Genomic DNA, 25,227 nt, shown 5'->3' with positions numbered 1-25,227 from the left:
GGAGGACAGGGGAGGGGAGGGGGAGGACAGGGGAGGGGAGGGGGAGGGGAGGGGAGGAGATGAGGGGAGGAGATGAGGGTAGGTGAGGGTGAGAGGGGGAGACGAGGGGCGGGGGCGATGATGAGGTGAGGTGAGGGGAGTGAATGGGAGGGGGAGAGGGGGAGGTGAGGGGAGGGGGAGAGGGGGAGGTGAGGGGAGGGGGAGAGGGGGAGGTGAGGGGAGGGGGAGAGGGGGAGGTGAGGGGAGGGGGAGAGGGGGAGGTGAGGGGAGGGGGAGGTGAGGGGAGGGGGGAGGTGAGGTGAGGGGAGTGGATGGGAGGGGTGAGGGGAGGGGAGTGGATGGGAGGGGCGAGAGGAGGACGTGAGGGGAGGGGCGAGAGGAGGACGTGAGGGGAGGGGCGAGAGGACGTGAGGGGAGGGGCGAGAGGACATGAGGGGAGGGGCGAGAGGAGGACGTGAGGGGAGGAGGACGGGGGCGGGGGAGGGGGGAGGACGGGGGCGGGCGATGGGGGGCGCGGGAGGGGGGAGGACGGGGGGAGGGCGAGGGCAGGGGAGGGGGGAGGGCGAGGGCAGGGGAGGGGGGAGGGCGAGGGCAGGGGAGGGGGAGGGCGAGGGCAGGGGAGGGGGGAGGGCGAGGGCAGGGGAGGGGGGAGGGCGAGGGCGGGGGAGGGCGGGGGAGGGCGAGGGCAGGGGAGGGGGGAGGGCGAGGGCAGGGGAGGGGGGAGGGCGAGGGCAGGGGAGGGGGGAGGGCGAGGGCAGGGGAGGGGGAGGGCGAGGGCAGGGGAGGGCAGGGGAGGGCGAGGGCAGGGGAGGGCGAGGGCAGGGGAGGGGGGAGGGCGAGGGCAGGGGAGGGGGGAGGGCGAGGGCAGGGGTGGGGGAGGGCGAGGGCAGGTGAGGGGGGAGGGCGAGGGCAGGGGAGGGGGGAGGACGAGGGCGGGGGAGGGGGGAGGACGAGGGGCGGGGGAGGGGGGAGGACGAGGGGCGGGGGAGGGGGGAGGACGAGGGGCGGGGGAGGACGAGGGGCGGGGGAGGGGGGAGGACGAGGGGCGGGGGAGGGGGGAGGACGAGGGGCGGGGGAGGGGGGAGGACGAGGGGCGGGGGAGGGGGGAGGACGAGGGGCGGGGGAGGGGGGAGGACGAGGGGCGGGGGAGGGGGGAGGACGAGGGGCGGGGGAGGGGGGAGGACGAGGGGCGGGGGAGGGGGGAGAGGACTGGGGGCGGGGGAGGGGGGAGAGGACTGGGGGAGGCGGGGGAGGGGGGAGAGGACGGGAGGCGGGGGAGGGGGGAAAGAACGGGGGGCGGGGGAGGGGGAGAGGACGGGGGGCGGGGGAGGGGGAGAGGACGGGGGGCGGCGGAGGGGGAGAGGACGGGGGGCGGCGGAGGGGGAGAGGACGGGGGGCGGCGGAGGGGGAGAGGACGGGGGGGCGGGGGAGGGGGAGAGGACGGGGGGGGCGGGGGAGGGGGAGAGGACGGGGGGGCGGGGGAGGGGGAGAGGACGGGAGCGGGGGAGGGGGAGAGGACGGGGGGCGGGGAAGTGGAAGGGAAGGGTGGGGAGGGTAGGGGAGGGAGGGAAGGGAGGGCAGGGGTGGGAGGGCAGGGGTGGGAGGGCAGGGGTGGGAGGGCAGGGGTGGGAGGGCAGGGGTGGGAGGGAAGGGGTGGGAGGGAAGGGGTGGGAAGGAAGGGGTGGGAAGGAAGGGGCTGGGAGGGAAGGGAGGAAGGGAAGGGAGGAAGGGAAGGGAGGGCAGGGGTGGGAGGGAGGGGAGGGAGGGAAGGAAGGGAAGGGAGGGCAGGGGAGGGAGGGGGGAGGGAGGGAAGGGAGGGCAGGGGTGGGAGGAAGGGGAGGGAGGGAAGGGAGGGCAGGGGAGGGAGGGAGGTGACGGAGGGAAGGGAGGGCAGGGGAGGGAGGGCGAGGGAGGGGAGTGAGGGCAGGGGAGGAAGGGGAGGGCAGGGGAGGAAGGGGAGGGCAGGGGAGGGAGGGAGGTGATGGAGGGAAGGGAGGGCAGGGGAGGGAGGGCAGGGGAGGGAGAGCAAGGGAGGGAGGGCAGGGGAGGGAGGGCAGGGGAGGGAGGGCAGGGGAGGGAGGGCAGGGGAGGGAGGGCGAGGGAGGGGAGTGAGGGCAGGGGAGGGAGTGCGAGGGAGGGGAGTGAGGGCAGGGGAGGGAGGGGAGGGAGAGCAGGGGACATGAGGGGAATGTGAGCGCAGGGGTGGGGAGGGGAAGGTGAGCGCAGGGGAGGGGAGGGGAAGGTGAGCGCAGGGGAGGGGAGGGGAAGGTGAGCGCAGGGGAGGGGAGGGGAAGGTGAGCGCAGGGGAGGGGAGGGGAAGGTGAGCGCAGGGGAGGGGAGGGGAAGGTGAGCGCATGGGAGGGGAGGGGAAGGTGAGCGCAGGGGAGGGGAGGGGAAGGTGAGCGCAGGGGAGGGGAGGGGAATGTGAGCGCAGGGGAGGGGAGGGGAATGTGAGCGCTGGGGAGGGGAGGGGAAGGTGAGCACAGGGGAGGGGAGGGGAAGGTGAGCACAGGGGAGGGGAGGGGAAGGTGAGCGCAGGGGAGGGGAAGGGAAGGTGACGCAGGGGCGGGGAGGGGAAGGTGAGCGCAGGGGAGGGGAGGGGAAGTGAGGGCATGGGGAAACAGAGGGGTCGGAGAGGGCAGGGGGAAGGGGAGGGGTAGGAGAGGGCAGGGGGAAGGGGAGGGGAGCGGAGTGGTTATGAATAATGAGCGTATGGCTGAGCAAGCACTATCATGTTGCCAACTGTGGGAATCTATACCACTTTCTTTGGCTTTTTATGAACATCTATCACGTTCAAACCACAGTTTTCCTGAATCAGTTTGTAGTCGGAATCAAACTGACTTTTAAATTGGACAAGTACTCAAGAATAGTATTCATTCCTGCAGGAGTTGGTAAAAATCTAGATACGACCAGTGGCGTACTTACTCATTTCTTGTCACAATGTTGCCGTTGCCTTCACATGACTGATAGGGTGTGTCAGCTATTTCAATACAGCCAATGACAAGAGTGGCAGGTTGGCAATATGTTTGGAAGCAAGGGACATTGTTACATTTTCACATCAGTACAAAAGTGAAATCTGATATGTATTTGAGGAGGCAAATGAATGTGACAATGAAGATACTTTCACAGGTATGCTATTTGTATTATTATTATTTCTTTCCTTTCTCAGACCTTGATTAAGCATGACTTCCTTTTAACTGTACGGTATATGTTACATTGCGTTTAGGAACTTTCGGGTAATTGAACATGTATCAATAATTACGGATTTCTGTAGTTGTATATATAAGTTTGGATGTAGCTGTATTGCATTGATGTACTGGTGGATGATGTACTGGTGGTATGACTCCTATAGTTGATAGTATAATTGGTATAATGTCAACTTTATCCTGATGCCACATGTCCTTGACTTCCTCAGCCAGTTGGATGTATTTTTCAATTTTTTCTCCTGTTTTCTTTTGTATATTTGTTGTATTGGGTATGGATATTTCGATCAGTTGTGTTAATTTCTTCTTTTTATTGGTGAGTATGATGTCAGGTTTGTTATGTGCTGTTGTTTTATCTGTTATAATGGGTCTGTTCCAGTATAATTTGTATTCATCATTCTCCAGTACATTTTGTGGTGCATACTTGTATGTAGGAACTTGTTGTTTTATAAGTTTATGTTGTAAGGCAAGCTGTTGATGAATTATTTTTGCAACATTGTCATGTCTTCTGGAGTATTCTGTATTTGCTAGTATTGTACATCCGCTTGTGATGTGATCTACTGTTTCTATTTGTTGTTTGAAAAGTCTGCATTTATCTGTTGTGGTATTGGGATCTTTAATAATACGCTTGCTGTAATACCTGGTGTTTATTGTTTGATCCTGTATTGCAATCATGAATCCTTCCATCTCACTGTATATATTGCCTTTTCTTAGCCATGGTTTGGATGCGTCTTGATCGATGTGTGGCTGTGTTAGATGATACGGGTGCTTGCCATGTAGTGTTTTCTTTTTCCAATTTACTTTCTTCGTATCTGTTGATGTTATGTGATCTAAAGGGTTGTAGAAGTGATTATGAAATTGCAGTGGTGTAGCAGATGTATTTATATGAGTGATTGCTTTGTGTATTTTGCTGATTTCTGCTCGTTCTATGAAGAATTTTCTTAAATTGTCTACCTGTCCATAATGTAGGTTTTTTATGTCGATAAATCCCCTTCCTCCTTCCTTTCTGCTTAATGTGAATCTTTCTGTTGCTGAATGTATGTGCTGTATTCTATATTTGTGGCAATGTGATCGTGTAAGTGTATCGAGTGCTTCTCGGTCTGTGTTACTCCATTTCACTACTCCAAATGAGTAGGTCAATATTGGTACAGCATAGGTATTTATAGCTTTTGTCTTGTTTCTTGCTGTCAATTCTGTTTTCAGTATTTTTGTTAGTCTTTGTCTATATTTTTCTTTTAGTTCTTCTTTAATATTTGTATTATCTATTCCTATTTTTTGTCTGTATCCTAGATATTTATAGGCATCTGTTTTTTCCATCGCTTCTATGCAGTCGCTGTGGTTATCCAATATGTCATCTTCTTGTTTAGTGTGTTTTCCCTTGACTATGCTATTTTTCTTACATTTGTCTGTTCCAAAAGCCATATTTATATCATTGCTGAATACTTCTGTTATCTTTAGTAATTGGTTGAGTTGTTGATTTGTTGCTGCCAGTAGTTATAGATCATCCATGTATAGCAAATGTGTGATTTTGTGTGGGTATGTTCCAGTAATATTATATCCATAATTTGTATTATTTAGCATGTTGGATAGTGGGTTCAGAGCAAGGCAGAACCAGAAAGGACTTAATGAGTGTCCTTGTTATATTCCACGCTTAATCTGTATTGGCTGTGATGTGATATTATTTGAATTTGTTTGTATATTAAGTGTGGTTTTCCAATTTTTCATTACTATGTTTAGGAACTGTATCAATTTAGGATCTACTTTGTATATTTCCAATATCTGTAGTAACCATGAGTGAGGTACACTATCAAAAGCTTTTTGGTAATCAATGTATGCGTAGTGTAGCAACCTTTGTTTAGTTTTAGCTTGATATGTCACCTCTGCATCTATTATCAGTTGCTCTTTACATCCTCGTGCTCCTTTGCAACAGCCTTACTGTAAATGAGCTTCTGGTGGGTTTTTTTGGGCACATATTATTTATAAATAATACTACCTTCGAATGTCGCCTTGCATTATTATTATTATTATTATTATTATTATTATTTCTTTCCTTTCTCAGACCTTAGGTCTGGTTCGAAATGAAAGTGACGCGGACCTTGATCAAGCGTGACTTCCTTTTAACTGTACGGTATTTATTATTATTATTATTATTATTATTAAAAATGGTGATAATACAGACTACAAGGTTAGCAGAAAAAAATGGTCTGAAAATTAATGTAAACCATTTCTTTTTTATTATTTTTCCCTCCTAATATTAACAAAATGTGTAGACAATCAATACATGGCATAACATGTATAATTTTAACTGGTCAGAATATGTTAAAATAATTTTTTTCTTGAGGAGTCCCTTAAAAAAGGGGAGTTTTTTATAATCAGGGTGGTCTTATACTTGGGTAAATACAGTAGCTTGCTCCTAATTTACATTCTATGTTTTGTAGATTTTCCTCTGAATATGCTATTACAATACTGCGAAACTTGTCATGTTTAATCTTAGAATAAAGGCTTATTAACAGCTAATGCAGTTTCCAGAAGCTGTTCTAGAAGATTTCAACAAATTTTTTAAAGAACATTTTTAACATATATCAACAAAGCTGTGGATGCTCACACCGTAATATCATATGAGATTCTGCTAGGTTAGACATGCTGTAGCTGCTTCTGTAGATGTCCCTCTTTGGGAACCACATACTACCTAAAATAGAATATTGTGTTTCTCTAAGAATTTACTCAGTTTACTGTGTATCCTGGAGTTGGCAATCATGTGTGTGAGGTGTGCTTGCGTGTGTGTATGTGAATGGTGTGTGTGTGTGTGTGTGTGTGTGTGTGTGTGTGTGTGTGTGTGTCTCTTTTACTGATGAAGGCTATGGCTGAAAGCTTAATGTGAGTGTCTTAATTGTGCCTGTCTGCACTTGACATGTCTTCTTTATGGTAAGTAGCAATTGTCTCTTCCTACATTGTTGATATTCCTACCTGGAGTTTCCATTGTTCGATTTTCATCTCTAATCTTTCTTTTTCTTGGCCTTATTCTGTCTCTTTACAGGGTCAGCTTGTTAATCTGGATTTTGCAGTGTTAGACACTGGTGGCAGAGGGTGGCTGACAGCCCTTCGTATCATCCCCCTCCTCCTCCCCAATACAATTTGTGTATTCCATCTGTGTCATCCATGTGAAAGTGTGAGAATGTATTTGAAGTGTATGCAAATTGTGTAACAGAGATGGGACATGGGTATCAGTCCAGTAATCACCTGTCTGAATACTGAAAAACTGTCTAAAAACCACATTCAGGCTGGCTGGCAAACTGGCCCTCATTGTTAATCCACCCAATGGATTCTATCTGGAGCTGGTGCACCTCCCCGAATCCTAAAGGGGGTCAATAAGCATCTCAAATATTTTTAAGAAGTCAAATATTAAAGCTGCTGATTATGGTTATTTGGATCATATTTGGCACCTTTCCTTTTGCTCGAGTATCATGTCGTTTTTGGAAACCCAGAATCTACTATGTAGGAATCAACATGGATTCCGGAAACAGCGATCATGTGAGACCCAACTCGCTTTATTTGTTCATGAGACCCAGAAAATATTAGATACAGGCTCCCAGGTAGATGCTATTTTTCTTGACTTCCGGAAGGCATTCGATACAGTTCTGCACTGTCGCCTGATAAACAAAGTAAGAGCCTACGGATTATCAGACCAGCTGTGTGGCTGGATTGAAGAGTTTTTAGCAAACAGAACACAGCATTTGTTATCAATGGAGAGACGTCTACAGACGTTAAAGTAACATCTGGCATGCCACAGGGGAGTGTTATGGGACCATTGCTTTTCACAATATATATAAATGACCTAGTAGATAGTGTCGGAAGTTCCATGCGGCTTTTCGCGGATGATGCTGTAGTATACAGAGAAGTTGCAGCATTAGAAAATTGTAGCGAAATGCAGGAAGATCTGCAGCGGATAGGCACTTGGTGCAGGGAGTGGCAACTGTCCCTTAACATAGACAAATGTAATGTATTGCGAATACATAGAAAGAAGGATCCTTTATTGTATGATTATATGATAGCGGAACAAACACTGGTAGCAGTTACTTCTGTAAAATATCTGGGAGTATGCGTGCGGAACGATTTGAAATGGAATGATCATATAAAATTAATTGTTGGTAAGGCGGGTACCAGGTTGAGATTCATTGGGAGAGTGCTTAGAAAATGTAGTCCATCAACAAAGGAGGTGGCTTACAAAACACTCGTTCGACCTATACTTGAGTATTGCTCATCAGTGTGGGATCCGTACCAGATCGGGTTGACGGAGGAGATAGAGAAGATCCAAAGAAGAGCGGCGCGTTTCATCACAGGGTTATTTGGTAACCGTGATAGCGTTACGGAGATGTTTAATAAACTCAAGTGGCAGACTCTGCAAGAGAGGCGCTCTGCATCGCGGTGTAGCTTGCTCGCCAGGTTTCGAGAGCGTGCGTTTCTGGATGAGGTATCGAATATATTGCTTCCCTCTACTTATACCTCCCGAGATCACGAATGTAAAATTAGAGAGATTAGAGCGCGCACGGAGGCTTTCAGACAGTTGTTCTTCCCACGAACCATACGCGACTGGAACAGGAAAGGGAGGTAATGACAGTGGCACGTAAAGTATGCTTGCGGAGTATAAATGTAGATGTAGATATATTGGCACTACTTTGCTTATATTTAATATTTCTGGAAATACTGATTTAAATAGGCAGTTCGCTATACCCAAAGGTGCTTTAGCTATTTCTTCGCTCACATGCTTCATTATGGATTTCTTCAGCACCTGCAGTCTTCTTGGATTTTAGTCTCTGAATAGTTTTTAAGAGTTCTTTTGCCGCAGTTCCAGGAACATCGAGTGGAATGGTTGTTCAAGTATTCTAGGATGCTATCGTCCCTGATAATTTACACATTTTCGTGTTTTTCAAATTTTTTTTGAGTATATTAACAATTTTTGATAACCTTTAGCTACTGTGTCCTCAGTTTTCATTAGTTTAATAATATTTCTATGATCACCCTAAATGTATGCTAACACAGAAGCTCTTTGACATGTTTTCTCCACACTTACATGATTGCTGGTATGTTTAGCATATCCTCTTCCTTAAGTTAAAACCTGTGAAGGACCATCTTCAAGATTAAATGACTTATTTTCAGTGTATAACAGTATTGTTATCATAAGCAGTTCCTGAATTATTCTCTTTTGTACATCTTCAGATTTGCAGATTTACAGTTGTTAAGATATCGAAGTGTGAGTTTCAGACATAAAGCCTTAATCTGACTTCTAAAACTGTAAAACATTAAAATTTTTTGAGAAGTTTCACATCTTTTCTACTTGAGAGTACCAAAAAATGCACGGCCATCCTGAACGTATTTTAACACGTTGACTGCTGCATGCATAGTGATGGATGTTTCACCGTCAAGCCAGACCAAGGCACAGCACCAGGGTCTGCTGTGGCTGCCAGTATGCACACAGCATCATGTATAAGGCCCTGTTGCGGTCACCAGTGGCCTCGTGGCAGTGAACATGCTGATTATTGTAACTGCAGCATCATGAACAATTAATAAGTATTTTATGCATTACTCACCCATATGCATGACCAATGATGACACATTTCTGCTGTTCACTTATGAACTTATCAAATATTTCTACAGCATCTTTCAGTATATTACTGAATGAGTATAGTGCTGGACTGTCAGGAGCAGAGCTGTAGCCATGACCCAACATGTCTGGAGCAACAACTTCAAATCCCATTTTAGCAAAATGTTTCATTACTCTTAACCAAATGTCTGCTGAAGAGCCAGCACCATGCAGGAAATAAAGAGGTGGTTTCTGAAAACAAAATAAATCTTCAGAAAAACAATGCGTCAGAACTAAGACAATTAGATGTACAGGAATGATGCTGCCCATTGGAGTAGCAACTGAAATAGGTATTAACAGACACTATCAACACAGTTCACATTGCTTTAGTTAATTAGATTATTCAATTATACCACAGAATTAGAGTACCCTCTCAGGGTGAGGTAGTGCCTGGGTCTAAGAGGGGGGGAGGAGGAGGAGGAGGGAGGAGGAGGGAGGGGGGGGAGGGGGAGGAGGAGGAGGAGGAGGAGGAGGAGGAGGAGGGAGGAGGAGGAGGGAGGAGGAGGAGGGAGGAGGAGGAGGGAGGAGGAGGAGGGAGGGGGAAGGAGGAGGAGGAGGAGGAGGAGGGAGGGGGGAGGAGGAGGAGGAGAGAGGGGGGAGGAGGAGGAGGAGAGAGGGGGGAAGGAGGAGGAGGGAGGGGGAGGAAGAGGGAGGAGAAGGAGGAGAAGGGAGGGGGAGGAGGAGGAGGGAGGGGGAGGAGGAGGGGGAGGAGGAGGAGGGAGGGGGAGGAGGAGGAGGGAGGGGGAGGAGGAGGAGGGAGGGGGAGGAGGAGGAGGAAGGGGGAGGAGGAGGAGGGAGGGGGAGGAGGGAGGGAGGAGGAGGAGGGAGGTAGGAGGAGGAGGGAGGGAGGAGGAGGGAGGGAGGAGGAGGAGGGAGGGAGGAGGAGGAGGAGGGAGGGAGGAGGAGGAGGGAGGGGGAGGAGGAGGGAGGGGGGAGGAGGAGGAGGGAGGGGGAGGAGAGGGGATGGTGTAGTTTGAAACAGACAGTATGGGTTATGGGTTTAGAGAAAATGGCATGGGAGAGCAGGGGGGGGGGGTGAAAAATGGGCAGGAGGCAGAAGTAATGCGATGTATGTATGTGCATAGATTTTAAATACTCTGCTTAATAGCTTAAGTGATATTTCAATGGACCCCCCTTTAACAGTGGACTGAGAGAAAATAAAGGATTAAATAAAAGAACTGGTCATGGCTTCTGAATAAATAGTCCCTCACTGAGTAGAAAATATAATTAGGAGCATCAATTACTACTTCTCAAAAGAGGGTACAGATTTGTACCCTCTTGCATTTGTTTCATCTTATTTGGCAAATATTTCCAAACATGGAATCTACAAGCACAATATAGTTATCTTCCTTTTTCAATAGTTTTATACATTTAACAATTAGCACACAAAAACATTAAAGGACTAGAAAAAATTATGTGATTATGACCATGCATATTTTAGTTTTCTGGTGGAAACAGAAAACATACACCAAGATTTTAATTGCTAGTAAGATTTTCTGCACATACCAGAATACGCTTATGTTTCAAAGCTAATGAAAAGCAGTGCATTATACCCACGATGACTCAGTTGTATTTCCATTTTCATTGTGAGCAAGGTGTTCTCTCTTGGGGATGTTTACAATTTAATACCATCAAGAAGCTACCTGTACCCTCTACTGCAAAGCAGAATTCTTCTGCAGCAAAGTTTTATTCTAAGGCTCCCATGACAATTTCGAGATACAAAGAATGTTTGCGCCAACCATGACCAACATTTAGTCTTAACTGCATGACACCATCTAGTGATGTCTACAAGACAACTGTCTGTAGAATATATGCCTTAGGAGCTTCTATTTTTGATCAATCTACACTCAGGAATTTCAGGAAAGGAACCAGTTTGGCATTTCTGGAGTACTTTTGGAAGGAGCCATTGTACTGGAGGGCTGTATGGAAGGTCACATCTTCATAGGTGGTTAAAGGAACACTGTGGGATCCAGAGGTGCTCAGAAGTATGACTTTCTCAGGTGCAGCTGGTCGGAAACTTACTCTTCATGGAGGACTGCATCAAGCTTTTCTCTTGCATGAGTTTCTTGCAGGTGGAAATATCCAATAAATGGATTGGACAGTGAGTTTCCAATTAAACTACTGAAAAAGTCTTGCACCAACTGCATATTTGCAAACTCTTATGGATTTTTATTCAAGAGGAGCAGGGAATTAAAAAACAAGGATTTTTTAAAAAAACTGTAACTTTGAAATAAAAACTAAATAATGACTGAAATAGATGCAGTCTGTTAAAAAAAAGCCCATCTTCGCACTTCTGCAGAATCTAAGCCTGCTGTTGGGTAACATTCAGTACAGTGTTGGTCCACCTGGTTTATTTGTTTCCTGAGCAAGCTTGCCACAATGGGGTTGAGACATTCCTGCTCAAGTCTGTCCCAGGTCTTTGACAGCAATCCTCATGAGGTCACCCAGTATGTGACAAGGGTTCCTACAACAATTCATTGTAAATTTCAGCTGGTCACAAGCATGCTCAATTGGTTTCATGTTAGCACAGGTCACTCCATATGGCTGATACTGTCTGGTTGGGGGAAAGTGTTCACTGTCTCAACTGATGAAACTGATGATGAAATATTGACTACAAGCGAGCACAATACACTGCCCAAATACGGTATAGCCCACAGATAGTGCTCAGTACTGATGAGATGCTTCCAACATCAGTTCACGATATTACCCCAAAACTTGACTGACCCTCCACTGCCCGTTAAATCTGCTTGCCTCAGACATGCACTAGTACCTGGCCATGTCCACACTATTCTAGGATGATAATCAGGCGTTAGATGAATCCTGTACTCATTGATGAAGATGGGATGTTTGTACTGATGTTTGCAATGGAAACCTAGAAGCCAAATTGACTGTGTGAAGACGGCTTTATTTTGTCTGTGTTTCCAGCTGCCTCCAGGAAGACAGTTCTGTTTCATTCTCATACGAGTACCTCTGAGCCACAATTACTAGGTAGTGCTCTGAAGCTGGTGCTGTTGAGCATGAGTGACCCCTCAAAGGTATATCTTCAATGATTTTTCTCAGAGGGAGTAAAATGTTCAAATGCTGTTCACAATTTGGTGGGCAACCACTCATGCTATGAAGTGACAGAAGTGCAAACAGTAACATGCTGACAAATTGAACATTGTGCACATATCATGCTGCCCATTCGCAAATGGAGATGCAGTTTCTTCTATTGATCTACCCTAAGAATGTGGGATTACACTAACATTCACTTCCATTACACCGGTGGCTGTACATAATGATCTGCTGTAGTTAAAATAGTATTGGGAAAGAGGTTTCTGGTGGGGGCTGTGGGATAGCATCAACAGAGGGGGTGCAGCAGAGGGACGGGGATGAACAAAAGAAGGAATCTTTAACAAGCCAAGAGGATGGTACAAAACTTTTTTAAGCAAACTATGAATCTTAAAGATGATGTCAGGAATACAATGGTGAGATGAGTTACTGCCTGTCAGCCACCATACACACTGTTTTTTTTTTTTTTTTTCCAAGCCATAGAACTGTTCCAGGTACATAATTTTTAACACTGTCGTGTCATATGGCTTGTTATTAAACCGTATCTTCATCAATAACTCTCCAGATATCCTATTCAAGAAATGTGTTCTTTTCTTGATAATATGTAACTTTTGGACAGTATCTAATTTTAAGCTTTTGGGAATGGGGAGGTGCAGGTGATAGGAAATGAACACATCACCATTTTTTGAATTTTGTGGTGAACTGTAACACATCGTTTTGGTGAAGAGATGTGTTGCACAAACATTTTCTGAACCAATGAATGATGATCACCACTGTAGCAAGTTTATTTTCATAATGAATTAATGTAACCCACCGTTTGCATGTATGTCTTATTTATGCGTATGTATTATGAAATGGATGGACACAGTTTATCTACAAGCCAGGATGACAATTATCACAATACATGTTCGCAGTACCTGCTGGTCCCTGGGCAGTTTATTCCCTATTGTTGGATCCTGTCTTGGGTGTAGGGAATAATGAAGAAACCTTGTAATGCATGGCCATTGTAAAAAAAGAGTACAATATACAAGAATCGTATTTAATTCAAGAAATGGATGTTGGATTTATACTCTTAACTTCCAATAGTAATTGCAGCACTTTGAGAAACTGAATTTGATCAGAAGATATTAGCAAGGGTGTGGCAATAATAAGGTGAGGAAAATCGAATAATAGAAAAGGGGTGGTTCCCAATCAGATCGTACATTGCCACCCCATATCACGGTAAGAACCAAGGGTCAATTCCCCTTTACAAGCTACATTAAAAAGTATTATTGTCCACTTCAAAGTAATTTACAGCTCAGGTGTCTAAATTCTTCATTAAGGTTAGCACAAACGTTTTAAACAGATGGCAGGCATTTCTTCCTTGTTTACACTTTTTGCCAGCACATACTTGTCTTTAAAGAACCCCATGAACAGTAATTTAGCAAGATCAGGCAATCCACTGTGTTCCAGACGGCTCCTCCAAGATTTATGTTCACAGGAAATCATTGTGAAATACATAGTTGATCTTCATAGCTACAGAGAAATTAAAAAATTACTTTCAGGATATTTTAGTCAATAACCACAATAAGTTCAGAGGTTCAAGTCCCAGTTTCAAAATGCTGAAAGAAGGAAAAAAAGAAAAAGAAACGGGTGCAGAATGACATTTAATTTGCATGGAATATTACCAAAGAAGCGGGAAACGGTATGTAAACAAAATTCCTCAGTTTCTATCTGAGATGCTCAGCATAACTGTCTCAATGCAGTATTGCACGTTGCTCATAGAGCACTTTCAGAAAAATGGTGACTGCGCACCAGTAGTTCGCCAGAACTTCCGGACACTCAAAGGAATGGGGGGGGAAAAATTGGTCCAATGTCTGGCAAGGATCTGGAGAAAATGATTATGAAATTCGAAAAGGCAGGTGCAGTGTGGCGGAGAGAGGGGAGAGAGGGAAACAGTTGGTCCAACATCAGTAGATGATGTTGCCACAGCATTGCAGGAGGGCTCTAGTGGTGGTCTGCAAACATGCATTGCACAGGGCATTGTCCGATCTTTACCTGTGGAAAAGGAGCATAAAATTCTATGAAACATCCTGCATTGCTATCCATGCAAAATTACCTATGTTCAGAATTTGCCTCATGATGACCCGCCAGTAAAACAAATGTTTGCTCTAGAATTTCTTGATTACATGAAAGTGGACAGTGAACAGCGATGGAACATTCTAAAGACAAAGGAAGCCAGTTTTCATCTACAAAGACATGTCAATGTAAAGAATTGAAGGAATATGAGCAACAGAAAATCTGCTCACACTTCAACCATGTGCTGCTTTACTCTGCAGAGGTAACTGCCACATGCAGGATGATGGCATCATTTGTCATGGGACCTTATTTTTTCTGAGGAGATCGGTCCAATTACCTTTACCATCACTAGTAAAAGCTACGAGACACTTTTGCACACCAACATCATTCCAACCCTCTAACAGGGTGGATGTGTGGGTAGTATCATTTTTATGCAAGATGGCACTCTTCCGCACACTGCACAGCCAGTAAAACAGCTGCCGCAGAGGCATTTTGGAAATGCCAGAATTATCAGCCATCATTTCCAAACAGCCTAACTGCACAGATCACCTGACCTTAATCCAAGTGACTTCTGGCTGTGGGATTATCTGAAAGATGCTGTGTTCAGTGCTCTGATCACAAACATAGGTGTTCAATGCGCAACACATTCTGAACAAGACCCCTGAGACAATATGATCTAGTGTCGAATATGCTGTTTCTAAATTTCAACTTGTGGCAGAAAATAGTTGATAGCATACTGAACATGACTTGTGCCAGTCTCACAACAATTAAAAACCATTTTAATTGTTGCTTTTTAAACAGTTTTTGCCTTCAGGACAATTTTCTTGCATGGTGGATGGGCTTACCTAACTAAACCTGCCACAACTATGGAATGTCAAATTGTGCTGTCATGCACATTGCATAATATGATTAGTTTAATGTGTAACTCACACCATAGCCATCATACTGCAATTTATGATGCTTACAGTGCCACCTATTGGGAAACTTTTCATAACTTTTTTTTTTTTCCCCACAGCATTTTTCTCTTCTTCGACAATACTCCGTTCAAATCTGACATCACTCCAAGCAGCAGTTCTTTCATTGATTTATTTTTTAAAGCATTTTGAAACTGAAACTTTAATCACCCTGTAGATCCATACCCATGCAAAATACTGAAAATCCTCTAAATTGATATTTATGGGGTTTTCTTCATTTGGAGATCTGTCACATATTCACCAACAAAAATTGTCATTTCTTGCATGATGGAATTTTAACAAGACTAGAAAATATCACCAGTCTATCTATATTAAACAAACCAGAAGCGAAAGACCTCTAATGACTTATCACTGAGCAAGGCATTTGGGCATCTTTGGGTGAGTAAAACGACAATATAACTGGCCAACAGCAGATATAATGAATTTCATGTAACTTATCTTAGACACAGTTGTGAACAGAGCATGCCTTTATGAGACCTGTTCCTTTCAGAACTGTTAATATCAACACATCTTAATGAATGAACCTTTTCTTTTGAAAGAAACTATATCACTACAGAATCACACACCTTCAGGTAACATCATGCAATAAGTTATTATTGTTCTTGATTGAGTTTAGTGTACTCAACACTTAGAATGACAACGGTGAGTCTAAAACACCTGAAGCCTTTGCTTCCAATATTTATAATGACAGTAATAGTCTTGAGGTAAAATTATTTATGACCCAATAAAATAATGAAAGTATTTTTTTTTTTTTTTTTTTTTTTTTTTTGTGGTTTTCGGGCGCACAACTTCAATGGTCATTAGCGCCCTGACTATTCTAAGAATGCACCGCGAGGCACATGTTGACAACAACAACTAAAAGGGAAAACACAATAAAAGACAGACTGACAGGCATAGGATTAAAAAACATCATCAAATGTCCCTAGCGAGGTTTGTCAAATTGATAAAACAAAGAACACGAGCAGCTGCTCGTGGGTCATCCGCTAAAATGGCATCTAAAGTAGTAGGCAGGTTAAGATCGAGGCGCAGTGTTTTAAGATCGGGACAGGACATTAAAATGTGACGAACCGTCAGCAAGTGCCCACATGGGCAGAACGGCGCCGGCGCAGCCGTCAGCAGATGGCGATGGCTGAACCGGCAGTGTCCAATTCTTAACCTTGCTAAAACGACCTCCTCCCGCCGAGAAGGGCGTGAGGAGGACGTCCAAGCCACGGGAAGAGGTTTTAAGGCCCGAAGCTTGTTGTCGGTAAGTGCAGCCCAATCGGCATGCCACAGCGACACAACGCGCCGACAAATGACCCTGCTAAAATCGGACGAAGGGACACAACAAGAAGCTGTCCGAGGCTGGAGGACCGCAGCCTTGACCGCGGCATCTGCAGCTTCGTTCCCAGGGATACCGACATGGCCAGGAACCCACATAAAGCTAACCGGCGTACCGACGTCCACCAGCTGCTGAAGAGAGCGTTGGATCCGGTGTACGAAAGGGTGAACCGGGTACGGATCACTGAGGCTCTGGATGGCGCTCAGGGAATCTGAGCAGATGACATAAGCAGAATGTCGGTGGCGGCAGATGTACAGAACAGCCTGGTAGAGGGCAAAGAGCTCAGCTGTGAAGACCGAACAATGGCCATGGAGCCGGTATTGGAAACTTTGTGCCCCGACAATAAAGGAACACCCGACCCCGTCATTGGTCTTAGAGCCATCTGTATAAATGAAAGTCATGTTGTTGAACTTCGAACGAAGTTCCAAAAAACGGGAGTGGTAGACCGAACCGGGGGTGACCTCTTTTGGGAGCGAGCTGAGGTCGAGGTGAACGCGGACCTCAGCCTGGAGCCAAGGTGGCGTGCGGCTCTCGCCCACTCGAAAGGTTGCAGGGAGTGAAAAATGAAGGTGTTGAAGGAGGCGACGAAAGCGAACTCCAGGGGGTAGCAAGGCAGAGACATACAACCCGTATTGAAGGTCAAGAGAGTCGTCAAAAAAGGAACGATAAGAAGGATGGTCGGGCATTGACAGTAGCCGACAGGCATACCGACAAAGCAGTATATCGCGCCGGTAGGTGAGTGGCAATTCGCCAGCGTCAGCATGAAGACTCTCTACGGGACTGGTATAAAATGCTCCGATCGCAAGTCGTAAACCCCGATGTTGTATGGAGTTGAGGCGGCGTAAGATGGATGGCCGTGCAGAGGAGTATACGAAGCTCCCATAATCCAGCTTGGAGCGGACGATCGACCGATATAGACGAAGTAGGACGGTTCGATCCGCTCCCCACGACATACCACTGAGAACACGGAGGACATTTAAAGAACGGGTACAACGGGCGGCCAAATATGACACATGTGTAGACCAGCTAAGTTTCCTGTCAAAGGTAAGGCCTAAAAATTTGATTGTCTCCACGAGTGGGAGAGCAACGGGACCGAGTCGTAAGGACGGTGGGAGAAACTCTTTGTAGCGCCAGAAGTTAATACAGACCGTCTTCTCGGCAGAAAAACGGAAGCCATTGGCGACACTCCAGGAGTAAAGACGGTCAAGAGAACGCTGAAGACAGCGCTCCAAGACACGTGGACACTGCGCGCTGCAATAGATGGTAAAATCGTCCACGAAAAGGGAGCCTGATACATCAGCTGGGAGGCAATCCATTATTGGATTGATCGCGATGGCGAAGAGAGCGACGCTCAAAACTGAGCCCTGTGGCACCCCATTCTCCTGGCGAAAGGTGTCGGACAGGACAGAACCCACACGTACCCGAAACTGTCGATCCATTAAAAAGGAACGAATAAAAAGAGGGAGGCGACCGCGAAAGCCGCACGTATGCATGGTGCGGAGAATGCCCGCCCTCCAACAGGTGTCGTAAGCCTTCTCCAAATCAAAGAACACAGCCGCGGTCGGGCGCTTCCGCAAGAAGTTATTCATGATGAAGGTCGACAAGGTAACCAGATGGTCGACAGCAGAGCGGCGCCTTCGAAATCCACATTGTACATTGGTAAGTAGGCGTCGAGACTCGAGCAGCCAAACCAATCGAGAGTTAACCATTCGCTCCATCACTTTACAGACACAGCTGGTAAGCGAGATAGGTCGATAACTGGAAGGCAAGTGCTTGTCCTTCCCCGGCTTAGGAATCGGGACAACAATAGACTCGCGCCAGCATGCGGGAACATGTCCCTCAATCCAGATGCGATTGTATGTACGAAGAAGAAAACCTTTACCCGCAGGAGAAAGGTTCTTCAGCATCTGAATATGAATAGAATCAGGCCCTGGAGCGGAGGACCGTGATCGGCCAAGTGCGGTTTCGAGTTCCCGCATGGTGAATGGGGCATTATAACTTTCACAATTCGAGGAGCGGAAGTCACGTGGCCTAGCCTCCTCGGCCTGTTTGCGGGGGAGGAAGGCAGGGTGGTAATGAGCGGAGCTCGAAACCTCGGCGAAAAAGCGGCCGAAGGCATTGGAGACAGCCTCAGGGGCCACAAGGACTTCATTCGCGACCTTCAAGCCAGAAATTGGGGAGTGGACCTTAGTGCCAGATAGCCGGCACAGGCTACCCCAGACAACAGAAGAAGGAGTAGAACTGTTGAAGGTGCTGGTGAAAGCAGCCCAGCTGGCTTTCTTGCTTTCTTTAATAATACGACGACACTGAGCACGTAATCGTTTATAATTAATACAATTCGCCACTGTAGGGTGGCGTTTAAAGGTGCGTAAAGCACGTCGACGAGCACGTATAGCGTCCCTACATGCTGCGGTCCACCAGGGGACCGGTACGCGACGTGGAGAAGAAGTAGGGTGAGGGATGGAATATTCAGCAGCAGCGAGAATGACTTCCGTGAGGTGTGCGACCTGACGATCGCAGCTTGTGAAGGTTTGATCCTGAAAGGTCGCCCTGGAAGAGAAGAGCCCCCAGTCTGCCTTGGAGATGGTCCAACGAGAGGAGCACGGAGAGGGAGTATGCTGCAGGAGATGGATAATACACGGGAAGTGGTCGCTCGAATATGTATCAGCAAGGGCATACCACTCAAACCGGCGTGCAAGTTGGGGAGTACATACAGAGAGGTCTAAATGGGAATAGGTATGAGATGTGTCCGAAAGAAAAGTAGGGGCGCCAGTATTGAGGCAGACAAGATTGAGCTGGTTGAAAAGGTCTGCTAACAAGGAGCCCCTCGGGCAGGATGCTGGAGAGCCCCAAAGAGGATGGTGGGCATTGAAGTCTCCAGTTAACAAAAGTGGTGCAGGTAGCTGAGCAATAAGTTGCGTCATGTCTGCCCTGGTAACGGCAGATGACGATGGAGCGTAAACGGTACAAAAGGAAAATGTAAAAGTGGGGAGAGTAAGGCGGATGGCAACTGCCTGCAGGCCGGTGTGCAATGTGATGGGATCGTAGTAAATATCATCCCGGACCAGCAACATAACCCCTCCATGAGCTGGGATACCTACCACAGGGGGTAGGTCAAAACGCACAGAGGTGTAGTGTGCCAAGGCAATTTGATCGCATGGGCGTAGCTTCGTTTCCTGGAGGGCTACGACGAGCGGACGATACGAGCGGAGCAGCAACTTCAAGTCCTCTCGGTTGGAGCGAACGCTGCGAATATTCCAGTTAATAAGTGCCATCGTAAGAAAAGGAAGATGAGAGAAGGGGTCACCTCGAAGGCCGCTTAGGGCCTGGCTTCGAGCGAGCACTGCCGCCGCTAGCAGGAGGCGGACAGTCATCGTCCATGGGGTCTATAGGGTCATCGGCCATCTCAGGAGGATGGCCGGGAGGGGGAGCTTCCTCCGCCGGTGAACGGCCAGATGTTCGGCTACCAGCGGTGCGGCCAGGCGAAACGGATGACGGCCTGGGGCGGCAACCGCTGGGTGGCGCAGGAGAAGAAAGGCGCCGCGGCGGAGAAGGAGAACTGTGCTTCCTATGCGCCTTTTTAGAAGGACGTTTGGTGGAAGTACCGGTCGAAGGCTGGGAGGTCGAGGGACGGAGGAAGTCTGCACGGGATGGTTCCTTCTTGAAGGCCCGTGCATCTGACTTCGGGGTCTTCGACTGAGCAGAAGCTGAGGAAGTGGCTGGTGTCTGTGGGGTGATGGGAGGAAGAGGAGACGTCGACCGCGCGACCTTAGCACTGGCCGAACGGACGACCGTGGTGCTGAAGGTCAGATCGCATGTCTGGGTTGCTACCTCCCGGGTAGTCCGAGGAGAGGCGAGGACAGTGCTGTATTTCCCCGCTGGGAGCAGCGTGGGCTTCCTACTAGCCAATAGCTTGCGAGCAGCCGAGGTGGACACTTTCTCTTTGACTCGAATTTCCTGGATACAGCGTTCTTCCTTATAGACAGGACAGTCGCGGGAGGATGCGGCATGGTCACCCTGACAGTTCACACAACGAGGAGACGGAGGTGGACAGTCACCCTCATGGGCATCCCTGCCACAAGTGACACATTTAGCCGCATTGGAACAAGACTGTCGAGTGTGATTGAAACGCTGACACTGGTAGCAGCGCGTAGGTGTCGGGACATAGGGGCGAACAGAAATAACCTCGTAGCCCGCCTTGATGCGCGATGGCAGCTTAACACTATCGAAGGTTAAGAAAAGTGTCCGGGTCGGTACAAGGTCATTGTTGACCTTTTTCATGACCCGATGGACAGCCGTCACGCCCTGCTCAGCGAGGAAAGATTGAAGCTCCTCGTCAGTCAATCCGTCGAGAGAGCTACTATAGACTACACCACGAGACGAATTCAAAGTGCGGTGGGCCTCCACCCGGACAGGGAACGTGTACAAGAGTGTGGCCCGAAGCAGTTTTTGTGCCTGAAAGGCACTCTCAGTTTCTAGTAATAAGGTACCGTTACGCAACCTGGTACAAGATTTGACAGATCCGGCTATGGCATCTACGCCCTTCTGGATAACGAAAGGGTTGACAGAGGAAAAATCCTTTCCGTCCTCAGATCGAGAAACTACGAGGAACTGTGGGGCAGGCGGTAGTATTTTTGTCACTGTTGGCTGGTCACGTTTCCGTTTGTGGGTCGAAGTCGAAAGCGATGGAGTAGAATCCATTGCGGAGGAATCCCCCATGATTGCCAGCGTCTCCGATGGCGCGCTCCTTCCTTGTGGGGACCCTCTCAGAGGGCACTCCCGCCTTAGGTGAATGTTTACACCTCAGGTCACACCTCCCGAGAAACAGACGGAGGGACCAATCGGCATGGTCAGAAGGTATCAGCTCAGGCAATCACCCCTCCCCGGGCCTGGCCTTTACCAGGGGGTACGCGCGTGCCTTACATGTCTACCCAGGGCGGGGACTTACGCGTTACCCCGTCACCGGCTACGCGTGCGAACGCGTGGGTCGGCCTTCAGACACGCACAGGGAGGAAGGAAGAAGAGGAAAAAGAAGAGAGAGGGAGAGAGAGGACAGACTGTCTCAAACGCCGAGGCGGAGACCAGAGAAGGCAAGGAGAAGAAGGCAATGAGAAAGCAAGGAGAAGGAGGCAAGGAGAAGGCAAGGAGAAGAAGGCAATGAGAAGGCAAGGAGAAAAAGGCAATGAGAAGGCAAGGAGGAGTCAAGGGAAAGAGTAAGGAAGACAGTGAAGTGGAGAAGAGCAAAGAAAGAAACCAACAAAAGGAAGGAAGAAACGAGAAGTGAAAAACCAAAAAGACCACGATTATAGGTCGTGAAACCGTCCGTCTCCGGACGCAGGCGCTAACTACCCCCGTGAGGGGGATGGACTCCTTTTAGTCGCCTCTTACGACAGGCAGGAATACCTCGGGCCCATTCTAATCCCCGGACCCGCAGGGGGGATGAAAGTATATGAAACTGTTTGTCAGCAATATGCGCCTGACTGACTGACTACTAATAAAAACAAGCCAGCCTCTCTGATAAATGAAAACTTTTGGGCTTGTGTCTATTAGTGCATCAAAACAAGCTACACTAACACCCCCCCCCCCCTCCTCCCTGTCCCTTCCCACTGGGTGCATGCACCAAAGAGTCTAATTTGAACTTAACAGTGTTTGTAAGGTATTCTGGAATACAGAAATTTCACAGACAGGAGTAGGTGGCAAATTAAAAACTCCTACCTCATATTTAAGGAAATAATTCTCAAATATGTTCTACAGACATCCTACTGTTATCTAATAATCTCTATTCAAACAAACTATCACTTTTATTTAGCACATAAAATACAATCTGTTAAAACAGGTTTTACTCCGACTGGATCTAGAAGCTGTGAGTCAATGATGTATGGCTAATGCACAAATTTGCTACAACAATCATGTTTCTTCCTTGAGGTTGCCTGGAAGGAGACCATGGTCATATTTGGAAGCTTGTTACTCATAGCCAGTCAAATGAGATCCTAGTGACTCAAGACACTCTAGCTCAATTGTGTGGTAACTGCAGGCAGGGAGACAACACACTGTGTCACAGTTGGCTCCCTGCAGGCCTCCTTCACCAATACACAGGCTATTTGCTTCCCCTATACTACCACACAGCTAGATGTCTAACAAATGGCCACCATCTTTCCTCATTTTTGTAATTAATAATGATTGTCCTGGACATTCTGCACAGTTTTATCAACTGGATGGACTGTATTGTATTGTATCAAAGGCATAGGGGCAGATGAGAATTTCTTGCTTTATTTTGTCACATCTATTCCACTATCTTCACAACCGCATGGTATTCTAGGTCATAGAGAGTACATTAATTTTGGAGATGTATTCTGAAGACATCTACCAAGAAAACAATTTCACAGTGAATGCTTACCCTGGCTCAGGCCTGAATGTCCACCTAACTTAACTTTAAAATCATATTTCTCTTTTAAAATCTCATAAAATCAGAGCTTGAAAATACAGTATCAGGTTTGAGGCTTACAGTACCCATCAGATTTCAAAATGTCCTTGACCTATTCAACAACCAGGCTAGAAATTTAACACCAATCAGCCACGAAGATAGTGCAAGTCCATAATATATGCTGCAACTGTAATTCAGGTGGAACAAAGTTTTACAGAAACTATAATGGGCAAGATATGTCCAGCACCAGGATTCCTCTCACTTTGAGGGGTAGGTTAATGTTAGATATAGCGGGAATTAGTGAAATTTGGTCACAGGACGAACAAGATTTCTGGTCAGTTGAACACAGGGTTATAAATACAAAATCAAATATGAGTCGCAGGAGTAGGTTTAATAATGAATACAAAAATAGGAAAACATAGAAGGTACTATGAACAGCATAGTGAGTGATTATTGCAGCCCCAACAGACATGAAGCCCACACCTACCACACTAGTGCAAGTTTATATGCCAAATAGCTCCGCAAATGAAGAAGAGACTGAAGAAATATGTGATAAATTTAATTATTCAGATAGTTAAGGGAGACAAAAATTTAATAGTCATCGCGAACTGGAATTCAATAGTAGGAAAAGAAAGAGAAGGGAAGTAGTATGTGAATATGGACTGGGGGTAAGGAATGAAAGAGGTAGCCCCTGGTAGAATTTTACACAGAGCATAAATAAATGACAGCTAAAAATTGGTTTAAGAATAATGAAAGAAGGTTGTACACATGGAAGAGGCCTGGAGACACCAGAAGTTTCAGATAGATTATATAATGGTAAGACAGAGATTTAGGAACAAGATTTTAAATTGTAAGACATTTCCAGGGGCAGAAGTGGACTCTCGCCACAATTTATTGGTTATCAACAGCAGATTAAAACTGAAGAAACTGCAAAAAGGTAGGAATTTAAGGAGATGGGACCCGAATAAACTGAAAGAACCAGAAGCTGTAGAGTGTTTCAGAGAGAGCATTAGGGAATGGTTGACAAGAACAGGGGAAAGAAACATAGTAGAAGGAGAATGGGTAGCTTGTAAAAAGATGAGGGCAAGTAGAAATCCTTGGGTAACAGAAGATACACTGAATTTAACTGATTAAAGGAGAAAATATAAAAATGCAGTAAATGAAGCAGGTGAAAAGGAACACAAACGTCTCAAAAATGAGATCGACATGAGGAGCAAAATGGCTAAGCAGGGACGTAGAAGCATGTATCACTAGAGTTAAATAGATGTCCCCTACAGGAAAATTAAAGAGACCTTTGGAGAAAAGAGAACCACCTGTATGAATATCAAGAGCTCAGATGGAAAACCAAGTCCTAAGCAAAGAAGGGAAAGCAGAAAGGTGGGAGGAGTATTAGAGGGTCTATACAAGGGTGATGTACTTGAGTGCAATATTATGGAAAAGGAAGAGGACGTAAATGAAGATGAAATGGGAGATACGATACTGCCTAAGTTTAAACAAGGCCCTGGGAGTAGACAACATTCTGTTAGAACTATTGATAGCCTTGGGAGAGCCAGCCATGACAAAACTCTTCCATCTGGTGAGCAAGATGTACGAGACAGGCCAAATACCCTCAGGTTTCAAGAAGAATATACTAATTCCAGTTCCAAAGAAAGCAGGTGTTGACGGGTGTGAAAATTACCGAAGTATCAGTTTAATAAGTCACTGTTACAAAATACTAACATGAATTCTTCACAGACGAGTGGAGAAACTGGTAGAAGCTGACCTCAGGGAAGATCAGTTTGGATTCCTTAGAAATGTAGGAATATGTGAGGCAATACTGACCCTATGACTTATCTTAGGCGATGGCAAACCTATGTTTATAGCATTGGTAGACCCGGAGAAAGTTTTTGACAATGGTGACTGGAATATTATCTTTCAAATTCTGAAGGTGGCAGGGATAAAATACAAGGAGTGAAAGGCTACTTACAGTTTGTACAGAAACCAGATGGCGGTTACATTTTAGAGCCGAGGGGCACAAAAGGGAAGCAGTGGTTGAGGAAGGAGTGAAACCAGGCTGTACCCTATCCCCAATGTTATTTAATCTGTATAATGAGCAAGCAGTAGAGGGAAACAAAAGAAAAATTTGGAGTAGGAACTGAATCCATGGAGAGGAAATAAAAACTTTGAGGTTTGCCTAGGACATGGTAATTCTCTCAGAGACAGCAAAGGACCTGGAACAGCAGTTGAATGGAATGAACAGCTTCCTGAAATGGGAATACAAGATGAGCATCAACAAAAGCAAAATGAGAAAATGGAATGTAATTGAATTAAATCAGGTGATGCTGAGGGAATTAGATTAGGAAATAAGACACTTGAAATAATGCATGAGTTTTGCTATTTGGGAAGCAAAATAACTGATGATGGTCGAAGTAGAAAGGGTATAAAATGTAGACTGGCTATGGCAAGGAAAGCTTTTCTGAAGATGAGAAATTTGCTAATGTCGAGTGTAGATTTAAGTGTCAGGAAGTCTTTTCTCAAAGTATTTGTATGGAGTGTAGCCATATATGGAAGTGAAA

The 25,227-nt window shown here is 46.7% G+C and overlaps 1 protein-coding gene across 1 annotated transcript in view; it reads right to left on the bottom strand.

Moving 5' to 3' along the window:
• Positions 1-25,227, bottom strand: part of LOC126263709 (uncharacterized) — a 98,759-nt gene that overhangs the window by 38,386 nt on the left and 35,146 nt on the right. The window contains exon 3 of the mRNA XM_049960850.1: positions 8,792-9,036. Coding sequence (XP_049816807.1) covers positions 8,792-9,036 — 245 coding nt within the window. The remainder of the gene's footprint in view (positions 1-8,791; positions 9,037-25,227) is intronic.

The sequence above is a fragment of the Schistocerca nitens genome, chromosome 6 (assembly GCF_023898315.1).
Source record: "Schistocerca nitens isolate TAMUIC-IGC-003100 chromosome 6, iqSchNite1.1, whole genome shotgun sequence".
Lineage (NCBI taxonomy): Eukaryota > Metazoa > Arthropoda > Insecta > Orthoptera > Acrididae > Schistocerca > Schistocerca nitens.
Note: the sequence above shows the minus strand (reverse complement) of the source record. Positions and strands in the feature narration are given on the sequence as shown.